The 17,035-nt window shown below is 56.5% G+C and overlaps 1 protein-coding gene across 1 annotated transcript in view; it reads right to left on the reverse strand.

The window, feature by feature from the left end:
• The window catches only part of SHF (Src homology 2 domain containing F), a 36,131-nt gene extending 19,901 nt beyond the window's left edge, over positions 1 to 16,230 (reverse strand). The window contains exons 1-3 of the mRNA XM_032799747.2: positions 16,114 to 16,230; positions 4,872 to 5,090; positions 1,981 to 2,118 (exon numbers count right to left, since the gene is read on the reverse strand). Coding sequence (XP_032655638.2) covers positions 1,981 to 2,118; positions 4,872 to 5,090; positions 16,114 to 16,147 — 391 coding nt within the window. The 5' untranslated portion in view covers positions 16,148 to 16,230. The remainder of the gene's footprint in view (positions 1 to 1,980; positions 2,119 to 4,871; positions 5,091 to 16,113) is intronic.
• Positions 16,231 to 17,035: the final 805 nt, after the last annotated feature.

Consider the following 17,035-nt stretch of genomic DNA (forward strand, 5'->3'; position numbering starts at 1 on the left):
GTACCTTCCTGGGGAGAAAAGACTGGATACTAAAGGGCTCTAGAATCTAGCAGACAAAGGCAGAATGAGAACCAATGGCTGGAAGCTACCAGACCAATTCAAATCAGAAATCAGGCACAGGTTGCTAACAGGGAGGGTGATTAGCCACTGGAACAAACTAGCACAGGAATGTTGGCATCTGTCTCCTGAGGTCTCCAGATCTGGTCTGGGGCCTCTGGGAGATGATTTAGCCCAGCACAAGTTATGGGGTTCAATACAGGGGGAAATGTAATGGCTGGTGTTACATAGCAGGTCAGTCTAGCTATCAAATGGTCCCTTCTGGCCTTAAATGCTGTGAATCCAGAAATCTGTCATCTCCTGTCAGTCTGTAACTGTGCGGGGTAGGGACCATTTTTTCCTATTTTCACAGCTTCTCAGGCTAGTGGGGACCATTAGATCGTCGAGTCTCACTTGCTGTATAACACACAGCAAGTTACCTCTGCACTGAGCCCAAGAACTATAGTTAGTTCAAAACATTTCAGTTCTCAGCAGATTAAATGGTTGTGAGCCACAGGCAGAGAACAGGAGTCCTGAGGAGAAATAGTGGCAGCCTGAGCGTGATTGCAGGGCCCTGCCATGAACTAGTTGGGCTGGTGCAAAGTGAACCCTGGTCCCATGGGCAGCCCCACCAGTGGCGCAGAGCTACAGCGAGTGGGACTGCTCAAGGGATCAGCCTCCTCCACCACCACTCGAAGCGGGGTTTGGGAAGCCTGCTCCATCAGTGCCGTCCTTCAGCACAGCACGGCAGATGCCCCACACCCCCCTGCAGGAACTAACCCCCACTTCTTGTCTTTCTGCTCAGGCATTGGACAAACACTGCCCCTGTGCACACTGCCCAGCGTGACCAGGGTTCACTTTGCACCAGCCCGACTAATTCATGGCAGGGCCCTGCAGTCACACTCAAGCTGCCCTAATCCATCTCCAGTGCCATGCTCTCTAGGTACCTACCCCATAGTTCCCAGCACAGCTACCAGAACAGCGCATTCTGGGGGATTTGGACAGGGCCCCAGCAGGCCAAGGAAACAGCTTGTTTTGTTCAGTGTCAATGCAGGCTGCCTGTCTCAGACCAGAGCATTGGGACCCTGCTGAGAACAGGCCTGGGCCCAGGGCACATCCAGGGGGGGTTTGGGGCACGCCTTGCTGCAGCAGCAGGTGCTCCCAGCATCCTGGGTTATGAGCACTACAGCCAGTGTTGGGTGCTGCCAGGCTTGCAGAGTCCCAGGTAGTGGGACTGTGAGGCTCAGCCCCAGCCCTGATCCTTCCATTGCAGCAGGGCGGCCCACCTGGGGAGGACAGCTCTGGCACCTTCCTTTGGTCTCTCCGTCCTTCCTGGCACAGGCTCAGCAGCACCAGGCACAATGGGGTTGCCCCTCATTGTCTGGGGGCATCAGAATAATCTAGTCAGGCCTGTGTGCCCCGAACACGGGCCCCAGTGCCAGGGGCCCTCCCCAGCATGTACACATCCAGCTGTCACAATGACCCTGCCCCTCCCGCAGCCGCTGTCCTCCCTCCCCCCCACATACCATCTCCTTTGTGGGTCTCATGTTCACCCCGATGTCACTCAGGTCTGGTTCGGGGTCTGGCACTGCACTGTGCTCCCCGCATTATGGGCACCATGCATCTGGCTTCCTGGGGGTTGTGGTCTGTGCCAGGCAGCATGGGGCCACTCTCTGTGCTGCAGTGTGTGCCCCTGTCAGGCACTGCCCCCCTGCCCCCCGCAGCATGTGGTCACTGCCAAGCAATAACTCAGTCTCCATATCTGTCTCTTGCTGACACAATTAAAGACGTCCTGTCAATGGGCGTGTGTGTGGTGGTGGGAAGCTGTCCATCTGGGGCAAGGCCCATGCACTGCACCGGCTGAAGCTTCCCAGCCACCCCCTGTGCCCCCCCTCTCCTGGTTGTGGGAGCACGTGGCCTTAGGTACAGTTGAGGGTGACCCACCGTTGGTGTCTTCATGGCTGTGCTGGGGCTGGCGGGGGTGCGCAGGGGCGTGGGCCTCGCTGTCGGGGGGGCTTGCACTGCTGTCAAGCTGTCCAACGGGGGGAGGCCATGGCAAGTCTTTGATCACTTTGATCTCAACTGGACAGAGGCAGCAGAGAGAGAGAGAGAGAGAGAAAGCATGAGCTGGCTGGAGCTGTTCTGGCACTCAGGGTCTGGAGGAGGTGGGCAGGAAGTGGTGTGGGGAGAGCGGAGGGTTGGGGGACACAGCCACTTGGCCATTCTGAGTCCCCACGTGCCCTGCCCCACACTTGGCTTCCAGCTCCTCTCTGCAGGCTGGCACTCCCAGGCTGGTCAAGACTGCAAACCAGGGCCTGCCCTAGATGCCAGTGTGCAGGGCAGTGCCCACATGGGGCAGGGTAGAGGCACAAGGGGAGTCACGGGAGATACCTGGATCTTCCTGCTGCGCCGAGGGGCCGGGGCCTGTGCAGTTGCTAGGGCAGCGCTACACACACCTGAGAGTCCTCAGCAAACTGCCCTGCTGCACCCACAGCCTGGCAGCAGCTGCCCCATTATGGACCAGGGCAGGGGGGCTGCCCGGGCAGGGGAAGAGCCAGGGACAGATCGTTGGTGTCCCAGCACACCACACATCTGGCTGTCGCAGCACTGTGGCCCCTGGGCGGGAGCGTCTGGCCACCCACACTCAGTGTCTCCAGCTGAGCGCCCCTCCATCCACCAAGGCTCTTGCCAGAGAGCAGAGGACACCCAGACCCTAAATCCCATTCTGGACAGACCCAGCACCCCCTGCACTGCATCCACCCTTCCCAATCACCTCATCCTCCATGGCAGCCTTGTGGCCTCTCCTGGAGCTCAGCACAGACAAGCCCACCCCTCCTCCTACCTGGCTGGTGCCCATCCACATTCCTACCATGCTCCCCCTGCTGGGGCCCTGCCCCCTCCACAGCTCAGCAGCTCCCAATGCAGCCAGCCCCTGGAGCACTCCTGTCTGCCCCTCCCACCTGCAGCCCAGGCTGGCCACCTGTCCCACCCAATTCCATCTCAGCACCGAATGATGCCCTCTCTCTGGGGAAAGTGCAGTGGCCCAGGAAACATGGCCATGCCCACGGGACGGCTCAGGGTTAGTGCCGAGCCCTCAGCTTCTTGTGGGTGCAGAGCCTGGTGCTAAGGGAGTGAGCACAGAGCAAGCACTATCATACACACCGAGCTCAGCTGAATGAGCAGAGCCTCAGGGGATGTGCCACAGCAGCTCCTGCATAGCACAGGACCAATCCTCTCCTGCCACCCCAGGCTGCTGTTAGAATGTGCCATGCCAGCCCCACATCGCTCCTCCAGATAATCAGGGACAGCAGCAAGCCAGCCTATGCCCAGGATGCCAGCCCTTGCACAGCCTGGGCACAGGGGAAACCACCCCAACGCTTTTACTGACATCTCTGCAGGGGGCTTTTTTGGGGGGGTACTGCTCCAGGACCCTGGGGCATGGATGTACAGGCAAGTGGGCCACAGCTCCCTCCTTCCCTGGGCCGACAGAACAGCAGGGAGCGGTGGAGGGCAGTCGTACAGCCTCTTGGCTGCAAGTGGCATGAGACACAAGGAACACGGAGGCCCCACCCAGCTCCACTGCCATGGCCGGCTGGTCGGGAGGGAGAGGCGCCATGTCCCCCACCCCAACGCAGTGCACAGGGAGAGGTGCTTGCAAAGCCAGACAGGAAGTGCCTGATTTGGGGTGTTTGATTGGGCAGGACAGGCACTCAGTTATATCCTCAGTAGGGCATGCAGTGAAGCACCTGTTCTGCTCATGCTGTGGGGAATGGACGGGTGCAGGCCCAGTGCCAAGGGGAGGGCATCGCCCCACTTCCTCACAAAGGCCTGGACAAAGAGCGGGTGTCCACCAGGGAGACGGGCTGTGTGGACCCAGAGAGAGAAGGGGATGGGGTTCTCAGGCAAAGCCAGGGAAGCTGGGGAGTTTCCAGTGAAGCCGAGTGCAGGAATCAGTGTGGCTGGTGCTGAGCCCCAACCCTGGCTCCTGCCCGATGCTGCTGGCACCCCGCGCCAGAGAGAGGTGCCCAGGCCCAGGCAGCCTTGGTCCCCATCACTCACTCACATGCCCTGGCACAGCTGAGCTATTGCAATTAAACTGCAGCTAAGATAAGAGCTGGGCAATTAGCGAGTGCTGCTGGGGGACCCGGGCGCTAATGCGCTGCATGGATTTCCCCATTAACCAGCCCAAACGCAATCAATCCCGAGCAGGGAGATAATTGGGGGGGAGGGGGGCTGGGACTCCCAAACCGAAGGCCCAGAGACAGCCCAGGGCTGGGAAGCCCAGGATGGGGAGCTGTGGATGTCCTGTCCTTTGGGGCAGTACCAAGCACTATGCAGGGAAGAAGGGAACAATAACATGGCAGCCAGCAGAGCCCTAGGGATCTGCCACTCGCCCCCAGCACCACGGGGGGCCACGATCAGCCAGGCGGAACATGCAGGAATTGGTTCCCAGGGAGGCCCAGAGCAGACGGGCAGCTTCACCGCGGAGACTGCCAAAAAGTTTCCTTGCCAGATCCCAAGTCCATGATTCCCATGAGAGCAGCACGGGTGCTCATGCCCCACCGCTGGAGGGCTCAGGGCCTCACCAGGAAGCCTGGACACTGAGTCAGGCAGCAGAAGGCAATGAGTGTGCATGTGAGCCCAGGGGCAGGCTGGAACTGCTCCATGCCACACAGATGGGGGGGGGGGCACGGGGAGCCCCTAGGGATGGGGTTTCTGGAGCACAAGACCCAGCGGGGTTCTGGCAGGGTGAGGCCTTTCCGCCTGACCCAGCAAGGCTGCCCCTCTCCCACCCAGGGCAGCTAAGTCTCATGCCAGGGCCCTGCCCCCCTCACCTGCAAAGGCCTTGGAGATGCGCTCCTTCTTCCACTCCCAGGGCTGGTCGTACTCCTCGGGTGGGCGATCATCGTCCTGGGGCAGCCGCGACTCCCGGGGCCGGACACAGGATGGGTGCTCGCTGTCTGGGGGTAGCCCATTGGGCACTGGCTCATAAGGTGTGTCGTACAGGGGCAGCGGCTGGCCGGGGGCCTCGAGGGAGCCCTTCAGGCGAATCTCTGGCAGGAGGGAGAAGGGAGAACACCATGAGCTCCTTTCCAAGCCCTGACCATGTCATTGAAGGGCTGAGCGCCCCGTCCCACATGGCATAGGACTCCACCACCGGCTGCAGTCACAGCTTGCCAAGCCCCCTCCACGCTGGGCCAGGGCTGACACCTGCACTGCCAGGGCTGGGGCTGGAGACAGAGACCCAGACAGCATGAGAGGTACTCTGGGGCGTGGGAGACGTTTCGCTAAACAAGACTGAGTCTCAGAACCTACCAGCACATAAGGGAAATTACCTGTGACCTCCATGGGTGCCCTGAACGTCCCTGTAACCCGCATCCCAGCTCCTGATCCCAAGGTTCCCATGCTCCAGCCCCGCTTCCCATAATCCCCAGCCTGCAAGGCAAAAAACCCTGCACACACCTTCCAGAGAAGCCAGGAACCATAGAGACGAACAACTGGCCCTGGAAGAAGATTCAGGGTTTTTTTCCTCATAGATTCTAAGGCCAGAAGGGACCATTGTGATCACCTAGTCTGACCTCCTGTATAGCACAGGCCAGAGATCTGCCCCATCATAGTTCCTAGGGCAGATCTCCTAGAAGAACATCCAATCTTGATTGAAAAATTGACAATGGTGGAGAATCTACCACGATCCTCAGTAAGTTGTTCCAATGGTTAATGACTCCCACTGATAAAAATTTACACCTTATTTTCAATCTGAATTTGTCTAGCTTCAACTTCCAGCCATTGGATGGTGTTAGACCTTCCTCTGCTAGATTGAAGAGCCCACTATTAAATATTTGTTCCCCATGTAGGTACTTATAGACTGTGATCGAGTCACCCCTTAACTATCTCTTGGCTAAACTAATCAGATTGAGCTTCTTCCATCTATCACGACAAGGCAGGTTTCTAATCCTGTAATCATTCTCCCGGCTCTTCTCTAACTCCTCTACAACTTATCAACATCCTCCCTGAATTGTGCGCACAAGAACTGGACACAGGATCCCAGCAGTGGTCACACCAGTGCCAAACACAGAGGCAAAATAACCTCTCTGCTCCTACCTGAGATTTCCATTTCTGCATCCAAGGATGACATTAGTCCTTTTGGCCACAGCATCACACTGGGAGCTCATGTTCAGCTGATTATCCACCACACCCTCCAGAACTTTTTCAGAGTCACTGCTTTTCAATATATAGCCCCCAGCACAGAAATACAACCCATATTCTTTGCTCCCAGATATATCCATTTACATTTAGCCATATTAAATGCATATTGTTTGCTAGCGCCCAATTTACCAAGCAACCCAGATTGCTCTGTATCAGTTACCTGGTCCTCTATTATTTACCACTCCCCTAATGTGTATGTCATCTACAAACTTGACCCATGATGATTTTGTTTTCTTCCAGGTTATTGATAACGATGATAAATAGTGTAGGGCCAAGGACCAATCCCCTACTAGAAACACATCCAACTGATGAGGATTCCCCATTTACAGTTACATTTTCAGACCTATTAGTTGGCCAGCTTTTAATTAATTCAGTGTGTGCCATGTTATTTTATAGATTTCTAATCCGAAGATCGTGTGGTGTCAAGTCAAAGCCTTACGGCAGTCTAAGCATCTTCACGTCAACACCGGCACCTTCATCAACCAAACCAATGATCTTATCAAAGAAGATATCAAGTTAGTGTGACAGGGATTTATTTCCCATAAACCCATGTTATATTACCCAGAGAGCAATCCCCTGGGATGCCCAGCCCTCACCAGTGTCAGTGAATCGACACCTGGCTCTGCAGGCGGAAGCATGGGACAGCCCTGGTGTCACTCTGTGCAGAATGACACATTTGTGTCAGACCGTGCTGCCCGTCTGTGGTGCTGTGAACAGGGCCAGGCGCACAACTCAAGCTTCAGCATCTCTCCATGGTGCAGGGCAAAATGCTGGCTACCAGGGGTCTGAAATACACTTGTGGCCCCTGCCCCTTGGCTCCAGTGTGCTCTCTGAGGTCAGAGGTGGCACATTCACCCACTATGGAGCATGGGCAGCCACAGTGCAGGCAGGCATAGCCATGGCAAGCAAAGTGTCCCTCTGCTTTCCCCTACCCTGTGCCAGGCCCAGGAGCGTCCGCAGGTTCAAAGAGGGAGGCAATTCTAGATCTGTCATCAATGCTGCAAGGTCCCAGATTCCAGAGCAAAGGTCGCCATGTAGATGCCCCAGGGCAACTGGAGCACAGTGACCCAGGGGCAAACAGTGCCAATTGGGCCCCGAGCCCAGGCTGCTTGGCACAGCGCCAAGAGGCAGAGCTCTGCCAGGAAGGAGGAGAGGGGCCTATGTCCCTAGTGCACTTGCAGTTGCAAGAGTGAGTTCACTCCAGTGGGACCAGCAGTGTGTCTGGGTTGTAGGAGACAGGCTGGGTAGGGGCAGCAGGTGAGAAAAGGCCTGTGCATACAGGTGAGAGGGACCAAAAGAACACAGAGCAGCTGTCTCAATCTCCAGCTAGCCAGTGCCCTGAATGCAGCTCCCTCCCCCGGTTTGTCACCCGAGCACTGCAGGCAAAGGCAACAGTCGAGTTTCCCCATGTCACCAGGCAGCACTGACTGACCACGTTAGCCAAAGCATCCCCAATAAAAATCGCTGACAAAGTTGCCTTGATTTATTAAGTTAGTAGTAATTTGTCTTATGAATTAAAGTAGTAAATGAGATGGATATGTTTCAAAATCATGATGCTCTGTTACAGGGCTGCTTGATAGCAAATTATTCTACAGTCTCTGTGCTGTTCCCTCTAATTGCTTAGTGGACGGATGTATAGTTGTTCTTTGTACGAGTGAAGTATGCAAGGATGTGAGTAAATAAGAGAGGCCAGCTGAGCTGATGAGCCTAATCGCAAGAAGAAGGGAGTGAGACAATAAGACGCCAGTCATGGCATATTGCCTTATCCCCTTTTTAAAAAGATTCGTGTGCTTCTTATAAGCATAACAACCAGGGCTGCCCATGGAATGGGGGTCTCCCTCATTGCAGCACAAGCCTGGTACATCGCAGTGCAGTGTATCAGTCCATGGGGCCCTGTGACGAACTGGGAATGTTCTTAATGTTTTCTCTGAATACTAAGTGTGCCTCGGTTTCCCCCATGTATTACTCAAGTATCTGATGCGGGATAAGGGTGTGTGATCGTTGCAGAGACCCCAAGAGGGCAGGTGTGATTGGTGACTGGCTACCTGGGCACAGAGAATGGCCAACACTCTGTATCCTGGCAACTGAGGGCTGGGTCCCCTCCTCTGCAAGGAGCCAGCCAAAGGTTGGAGACCAAAAAGACCAGGTGACCTGGGTGCCCTGGAAAGACACAAAGGATGGGGGCAGGGCAGCTGGACATGACTGAGGCTGGAATGGTGGAAACTGATCAGTCTCCTGGTTTGGGACTTGGGAGGGAGGGGAGCCCAGGGCTCTGCCCCGCCAGGGACGGCTCCAGGCCCCAGCACACCAAGCGTGTGCTTGGGGCGGCATGCTGCGGGGGGCCCTCTGCCGATCGTCGGGAGGGCGGAAGCAGCTCCACTGGACCTGCCGCAGGCGTGCCTGTGGAGGGTCCGCTGGTCCCATGGCTCCGGAGGACCTGCTGCAGGCGTGCCTGTGGAGGGACCAAAAGACCCAAGGCTCCGGTGGACCTGCTGCAGGCGTGCCTGTGGAGGGTCCGCTGGTCCCACGGCTCCGGTGGACCTGCTGCAGGCGTGCCTGTGGAGGGTCCGCTGGTCCCACGGCTCCGGTGGACCTGCTGCAGGCGTGCCTGTGGAGGGTCCGCTGGTCCCACGGCTCCGGTGGACCTGCTGCAGGCGTGCCTGTGGAGGGTCCGCTGGTCCCACGGCTCCGGTGGACCTGCTGCAGGCGTGCCTGCGGGAGGTTCACCAAAGCCGCGGGACCAGCAGACCGCGGAGCCAGCGGACCCTCCGCAGGCACGCCTGCAGGAGGTCCACCGGAGCTGCCTGCTGCCCTCCCGGCGACTGACAGAGTGACCCCCGCAGCATGCCGCCGTGCTTGGGGTGGCGAAATGTCTAGAGTCGCCCCTGCTGCCCCACCCCCTCAAGATGGACTTTACTGAATGTTTCTGATTTTTGTGCTAACAAGATCTGTTCTACACTGTGTCCCATTGACTAATAAACCTTCTGTTTTACAACACTGGCTGACAGTCACTGCTGACAGTGACACTGGGGTGCAGGTAGGGTGACCAAGTGTCTGGATTTTGACTGGAACACCTGGTTGAAAAGGGACCCTGGCGGTGCTGGTCAGCACCTCCACCTGGGCTGTTAAGCATCCGGTTGGCGGCACTGTGGTGCTAAGGCAGGCTAGTCCCTACCTCTGGCTTTGTCTCCGCGCTGCAACCTGGAAGCGATCAGCAGGTCCGGCTCATAGGTGGGGGAGCCACAAGGCTGTCCCCGCTCTGAGAACTGGCTCTGCACTCCCACTGGCCAGTTCCCGGAGCAGGGAAGACAGAGAAGCAGTGAAGAATCCCAGCAAATGGCAAAGAGGGCAGAAGACCAAAGGAAAATGATCATGGGGCCAGACAGGCACGAGCAACAGATGGACGGGTGACCAAGGCAGAGGGCCAGGCAGGGGCGAACAGAGATGTGCCAGAAAGGACACTGGACGTGACCCAGACAAACCCATTTGCTAGAGGACACAGGGCTCTCTGATCAGGCCCCAGCCCCCAAAACAAGCCAGGTGCTACAAAGCACAGCGGATACCAGTCACTCCCACAACCACACGGGGCAGACAGTGTCTCCCATCCAACGCCGCAAGGACAATTACAACCCAAACATCCACAGGTTGTGGCATGCTGCTGTTCTGAAGGCTGCACGCTCTCAGCCATTGACTGAACAGAGCTGGCTGGGAAGGTAGGAGAGAGCAAATTCTCTTCCTCCTTTTTGCCAGAGGATCAGTCATGCCAACGGCGCAGGAAGCATCATGAGAGCCCTAGGAGAGTGCTGGTTCTCTGCACAGCATCGGGCCTTGTTTGGATCTAACTCAGTGAAATAGTTGACTACGCTGCTCTTCCAGCCTGTGGGCACGTGGATCCCACTCGAGAGGTGCCTGCTCCGCCTGAACCTCAAAGGCAATCTGCACGAACAAGACCACTCGAGAAACCCAAGTCGCTGCCTATATTGGCACGCAGTCCCATTTACTGAAAAACTAGGGCCAATGCTTTGGAAACAGAGAACGTGAACAGATGGCGCTTCCCTGGAGGAACATATGCTGGAGCGCTTGCCAAGAAGAGAATTTCCCCTTCAGATCCCATCCTTGCACCCCTGCTGCATCTCGCCGGTGCTAGCACAAAACAATTTCCCCCTCCCAGGAGCAGTTCAGATGTTTCCAAGTTGTGTGGGGCTAGGAAGCCACCTGACAGCAGTGCAGCGAGGAGGACTGGAATACACTCTGGCATGCAGGTCCAGCATGCTAACGTCCATAAGGGGTCACACACTCACCGGCCTCTCCTGAACCCTGCTTTCAAACTATAAGCTTCCCTAACCCTAGTTCCTGGGGGTCTGGTGGCCCGTCTTCTGGTTGTTCAGAAGGAGCAGAAGGGTCCATCCACCTCCAACTCCAGCCAGCAGTCACCTGTGCCTGTGGAACTCAGGGTCAAACTACCATCATTCCTCCTGCTGCACCTCATCCTTCAGTCCCTACTGAGCACCCGTTCCTTGCCAGTCCGAAGGGGATGCTGCCACTGCCAGTGGGGCAGCATTGAGTGGGACACACCCAGTGCCAGTCACACAAGGCAGAGCTCTCAGAGGTCTCCAGCTGTTACGAGACACCTCCACCTTCCTTTCAGGCTTCCCAACACCTCTCCCTACCAGCAATTCTGCAGCTGTACAGGTCCCTTCACGGCACCTTCTCCGGGCCACATGAGAGGCCCTAACTTGGGGAAGCGACCACAGCTGGAACCACATCATCATTAACGGCCATGGGAATGTCCACTGCCCTTTTACATGGCATGAAGTGGGTGAGTTTCTGAGATCCTCGCATCAGGGGCCAAATGCATGTTAATAACCCTGCCCAGGCAATCAGCCTTGCCTGGTAGGACCTGGACCAACACCCCTTTCTGTAGACGAACTCCAAAGCTTGGAGGGGGAGCAAATAACAGGCATCTGGATCCCAGCAATGGCCCCGTGTGACACTTGTCAGGGTTACCTCAGATCTGAGGTGAACTGCTACCATCTGTTCACAGCAGGAGGGAACTGTCTGTGCCCTCTCGCCTCCAAGGAAACTCTCCCCAGCCATTGGCTGCACGCAACACAGGCACTTCACTCCAGGCCCCTCTTTCTCTCTGCAATGTATACCCCTGCTCTGTTACACTCGCATGGCCAGTTCCCCTTCTTCTGGGCGCCCGCAAGGTACACCGACCCGCTGCCTTTGCAGAAGTGGCGCTCCCCACTTCACCAGCTTCAGCTCAGTTCAACATCTCCTCAGCACGAGGCACTCAGACATCTCTCTGGTGACGATAGTTTGAGAAAGCTCGAAGTGCAGATTCAAAATAAAGGTGAGGAAAAGATCTGGACAAATCAGGTTCCAAGTAAAAGAAAAACATATGATGCAAACTAGCACCTTCTCTTATTAACAAGTTCCTTTCCTGTCTGCTCCGGAATTTCTCACCCCAACCGGTTCTGAACAGCTCTTGTCTGCAAGGAGGCTGGGAGCCAGCGCTCCTGAGATGGCTCTCTCTGGCAGAGTCACCTCAGTGGATAACGCCTTGTGCTCTCTGTCTCCTCTTACACAGTGACAGACTGTTGTCCTTTGACCCGGGGTCGACGGGGAAGATATTCTATGTTATGTAGCTCTAAAATTGTTGCAGCTTTCAGCAGAGACCCCACCCAGACCTTTCAGTGACACACTGAAAACACGGCTAGATCCAGGGGTAATATACCCACCTGGGCAGGTCTGTGTCACTCCCCTACACATGTTGGGAACCGCAAGATCTCGCAGCTGCCACCCTCCTGTGCATTGCTTGGGCAGCAGCCCACTCTCCCTGCCAGCAGCCCTGATACCTGTTTTACCAACATCAAAACAGTTGGCTACTGACCAGGAACAACTGGGAGCTGGGGCTTCGCCATGGTAACAGCCATGCACATCCCCTCAGAGGATAAAAGACGGTTACTCACCTTTGTAACTGTTGTTCTTCGAGGTGTGTTGCTCATATCCATTCCAGTTAGGTGTGCGCGCGCCGTGTGCACGTTCGTCGGAAGATTTTTACCCTACAACACTCGGTGGGTCGGCAGGGCGCCCCCTGGAGTGGCGCTGCTATGGTGCCGGATATATACCCCTGCCGACCCAGCCGCCCTTCAGTTCCTTCTTGCGGCAACGTCGACAGTGGGGAAGGAGGGGCGGGTGTGGAAATTGGAATATGGAGCAATCACATTTCGAAGACACAAGTTAAGGGATAACGTCTTTTCTTCTTCCGACGTGATTGCTCAATCCATTCCAGTTAGGTGATTCCCAAGCTTTATGTAGGGCGGTTTGGTCGGAGGAGATACTGCACATGCAAAAGCGCTGAGCCAGAGGCTGCAGCATCCCTTGACTGTTAAACAGAGCATAATGCGAAGCAAAGGTATGGATCAAGGACCAATGGAGCCACGGAGTAGCTCTCGTGGTTAGGGACACGAGTCAGCAGTGCGCGACGAGTCTGAGCCGCTGGTAGATAGCATAGTGATGTGGCTTGGGAAGTGAGACCAAATCATAACCAAGTGCGGGGTGCACGTTATCACCCCCAAGATAAACGGATCCTCTGAGAGGAAACGGGTGTCCCTTTCCTCCGGTCTGCTACCGCCGACCGAGGAGTGGCGTGTTAGGAAAATGGGTTTTGTCCATTCACATAACTGCGAGCGCTGTTACAGACGCCAGAGAGTGCAACTGTTGGGTGTCCACCACGCGTTGAGCTGTGGAAAAGACAGGAAAGGCAGAACCACCTCAGGGGAGAAAGCCACGTGAGGACGTACTGCATCTCGGTCTTGTGGAGAAAATAGGCATGGTGAACCACCGTAAGAGCCTGAGCTCGGAGACTCGTTTGGCTGATTAATGGCGACCGAGGAAAGCTGTCTTCCAAGACAGGATATGGCAACGAGCAGGATGCTAACGCTCGAATGGGGGAAGAACTAAGCTTGGTTAATAACCATGTTGAGGTCCCAGGTATAGGACATAAGGCGTGTACCTAAAGGGTGAAGGCTCCAAGGCCCTTGAGACTCGAAACCCATAGAGAGTGAGAACACAGAACGATCACGCAGCTAGGAGGAAGGTAAAGATGGCTGCCAATTGTACCCTCAGCGATGACCACCGCTAGGCCCTGCTGCTGTAGGCAGGGGTAGTCCAAATCAGAGGGAATCGAAGACCTCAGCAGGAGTGAAGATTAAGCGTTATCACACCTGTAAGAAGACGCTTCCCAGGCAAGGTACTTTGACCAGTGGAAGGCTTCCTGCGACCCTTCTAGTCCGCAGCAAGCCACACCGTGAGGTGAAGGACTGCAGGTCCGGGTGGCGAAGTCTGCCGGGTCTAGGTAGAGGCGTGGGTGGAGTGGCAGGGTAATTGGTTGGCTTATGGACAGGCCGAGCAACACTGGGCATATCAGTGACTGTCTGGACCACGCTGGGTGACCATGATTGAATGCGCATTCCTGCCTGCGAAGTTTGGCCAAGGGACCCAATGAGCGGGGGAGCGTGTTGGCCCTTCTATGGCGCGATGAAACAGCGTCCGAGATCGGTCCGGGAGAGACCTTGTAGGGCAGAACCGCGGACATGTTCCTGTTATTCGCGGTAAGCGAACCGGTCCAATATGTGGGGAAAAACTCCACTTCCTAGCAACAAAATGCAGCACACTACGGCAGGACGAACACTCAAGAGACAGGAAGGCTGCCGAGTTGAGTGTAAGGGCGTTCCGAATGCCGGGAGAAAATGCTACCAGAATTAATCGGTGGGCTATGCAAAATAGCCAGAGATGGATGGCTTCATTTTCTTTGTTATTTTTTTCTATGACATAAGGAGGAGGGCCATGTTCCTCCCAGGTTCTTCATGGAGCCATGGCCCGCTGCTGCTGGCCGTACACTGAGTCGTCACGGCCTCGAGCTGCCTGCTGGAATCCCTGGCACGCCAGGGCGACTTGCCGGGGTCATGCGGATGGAGCCAGATTCCCTGGCCCAGCATCAGGGAGGGGGGTTAGCCCACCGGGTCTAAACGGAGTCTAAGGTGCTCAGGAATGTGACTATGTGGACCAATAGGCCGCCTGTCGGGTGGAAGTTTGCAGGACTTCGGATGATCAGTGCCATGCTTGAATAACCGGCAAGCTTTGTGTGTAAAGCAGGATCCCGGTCGCTCGGAGTCACAGGATAGCTCCTTGAAAGTTCTACCCAATCGTGGGAACCAGAGAGGGATGTCCCCATAAGTTGAGCATCAGGGCTCCCATAGTGAGCATCATGTAAATTAGGTCCCCGACGATGCCCACCATGCTGAAAGCGACTTTGTGTCTTGGAGTCTCCCCAGATGAGCCATCGTCTCAGATACGGAAACCGCATACGCGCCATCGGTGGAGATGGGAGGCGCTATGGCACGCACTTGGGAAATGCCTGTGGGGCTGCTGAAAGGCCAAACAGCAATACCGTAACCGGAAGTACCCGACAGTTGGCTAGAAAGTTGGAGTATCTCCCGGTGCAGAGGAAATGGCATTGTGAAGTACGGTCATTCATATCGGAGGGCGGCATACCAGACTTCAGGTCCAAGACTATGAGTATAGCTAGAGAAGCGTGAGGTCAGCTAATGTTGCGCTCACCACTGTTCCAACGACCGGACAGGGCGGTAAGAAAGGAAAACTGAAGGGCGGCCTGCGTCAGCAGGGGTCATAGTTCCGCGCACCATAGCGGCGCCACGTCCAGGGGCGCCCTGCCGACCCACCGAGTGTTGCTGGGTATAAATCTTCCGACGAATGTGCACGCAGCGCGCGCACACCTAACTGGAATGGATATGAGCAATCACTCAAAGAAGAACCTTTGTGCTGATACCTGGAGTTGCAGCTCTGGGGTGGGGCTGGGGGGCACAGCACAGCCGTGCAGGGCAGTGGCCTTCTGCAGCCCTGCTGCTCATCCCAGCTCTGCCCCATGAGCCCCTCCAACCCGCCCCTGGGGGCACAGCACAGCCGTGCAGGGCAGTGGCCTTCTGCAGCCCTGCTGCTCATCCCAGCTCTGCCCCATGAGCCCCCCCCACCCGCCCCTGCTGCTCATCCCAGCTCTGCCCTATGAACCCCCCCACCTGCCCCTGCTGCTCATCCCAGCTCTGCCCCATGAGCCTGCCAAGCCCATACTTGCTTGTCGCCCAGGCCAAGAAACATTGGTCCACCAACTGCAGCTGGTCTAGGAATACATCAAGGAGTATCTGCCTAGGTGCATGTCTCTCCCCTGGGGATGGCTGCCTGGGGTGGCACCATCATAGTGATCGGCAATCCCACCCAGCTGCACCCAGGTGCAGGATTGGCAGGGGTCAGTATCCCAGCGCCCAGCAGAGACTCCTGTGTGCTGCTTTCAGCTGTTTGAACATGGCCTGAGCTCCTGGGAACCAGATGAATGATGGGATGCAACAGAAGGAACAATGGGAGCTTGTCTCAGAGTCTCACACAGCGCCGGCAGGCACCCCCCAACATGTGAAAACCAGCCAGAACATACAGAGCCTGGAAGCAGCACTTTGTGTCCCCCTACCCGAGTGCCCTGTGCCCGAACCAAACCAGCACCGCACTGCATGGACACAGCAGTCCCCGTGCGGAGTGGCTGAGCAGGGCATGCCTGGCAGCACAGGCTCTGCCCATTGGGCTAGCTATAGCTGTAGTAGGAAAGCCGTACGCCAGACCAGGGCAGCTCCCCCTGCAGCGAGGGCCAAAGTCTATGCAATGCCAAGGTCCCTTCTCCCCTGCAGCCCAGCACAGGCCCTTGTCCCAGGCTGCATGAAGAGAGGTCAGCAGGGACAGCCTGGAGACGGCGAAGCTCAGCAGCACTGCTCCTGTGGTACAAAACACTGCCCTTACCAGCCATCATCTTCTGGGCTTCGTAGGGCTCCATGTACCCATCATTTTCTGCCACCTTCTCCTGCCCCGGCTGGCCACTGGCTGCTTGCTTGGCATCAAAGGGATCTGCATAGTCCTCGAGGACAATCACCTGCCAGCAGGGAGGAGACGAGAAGGGTTAGAGACCTGGACCCCGCAATAGCCTGCCCCACTCTGCCTAGCATGGACACTCCCCAAGGAGTGAGTAAACTCCTCAGGTTGGGTAAACTCTCTACGCCTGCACAGGTCACAAAGAGAGCAGCAGGCCCCAATAAATATGCTCATGGGCCATTGGCCAGCGGGCTGCTGAAATGTCCAAGTCAGTTCCTGGCAGCTGGGCAGCTGCCCTCTCCTGCTCCATTCCAGCTGCCCGGCATTTCTCTGTTGAAGGTCGCAACCTGCCCCTGCCTCTCAGGCCCACAGGGTCTCCCACCCGCTATGGGAACCAAGCAGGGTGGGGCAGTGAGTGCAGTATAGAATAAGAGATGCCGCCAGCAGTGGTTCATACCAGCCCTACTGACGGTACACGGGATCAGGCAGCTAGACGCAGGGGAGGGTCCCTGGGGAGGGGGAGGGACAGGGTCTAGCCTCTAAATGATCAGTGTCCAGCAGAGCTCCCCAATCCCTACAGTATCTCAGTGCCCACAGGGGGATGGGCGCAGCAGAAAAGCCTTAGAACATCCTGTCCCCTGCACATTAATATGTTTGTCTCTCTCCAACCCTGCAAATCCAAGGAACTTCTACTCAAAGGCTTGGGTCACTCCCACTGGCTCTGCCACCCCAGTGCTAGTTATGTGGGAGCTCTGCTGGAGAGAAGCCCTGGCTCATACCACTAGCCATGATCCTGGCCCAGGGAAGTCACTGGCCAAATGCCCAGGATGTCCCTAAGCCCTGCTTGGAGCAG

The sequence above is a fragment of the Chelonoidis abingdonii genome, chromosome 9 (genome assembly GCF_003597395.2).
Source record: "Chelonoidis abingdonii isolate Lonesome George chromosome 9, CheloAbing_2.0, whole genome shotgun sequence".
In the NCBI taxonomy this organism is placed as follows: Eukaryota; Metazoa; Chordata; order Testudines; family Testudinidae; genus Chelonoidis; species Chelonoidis abingdonii.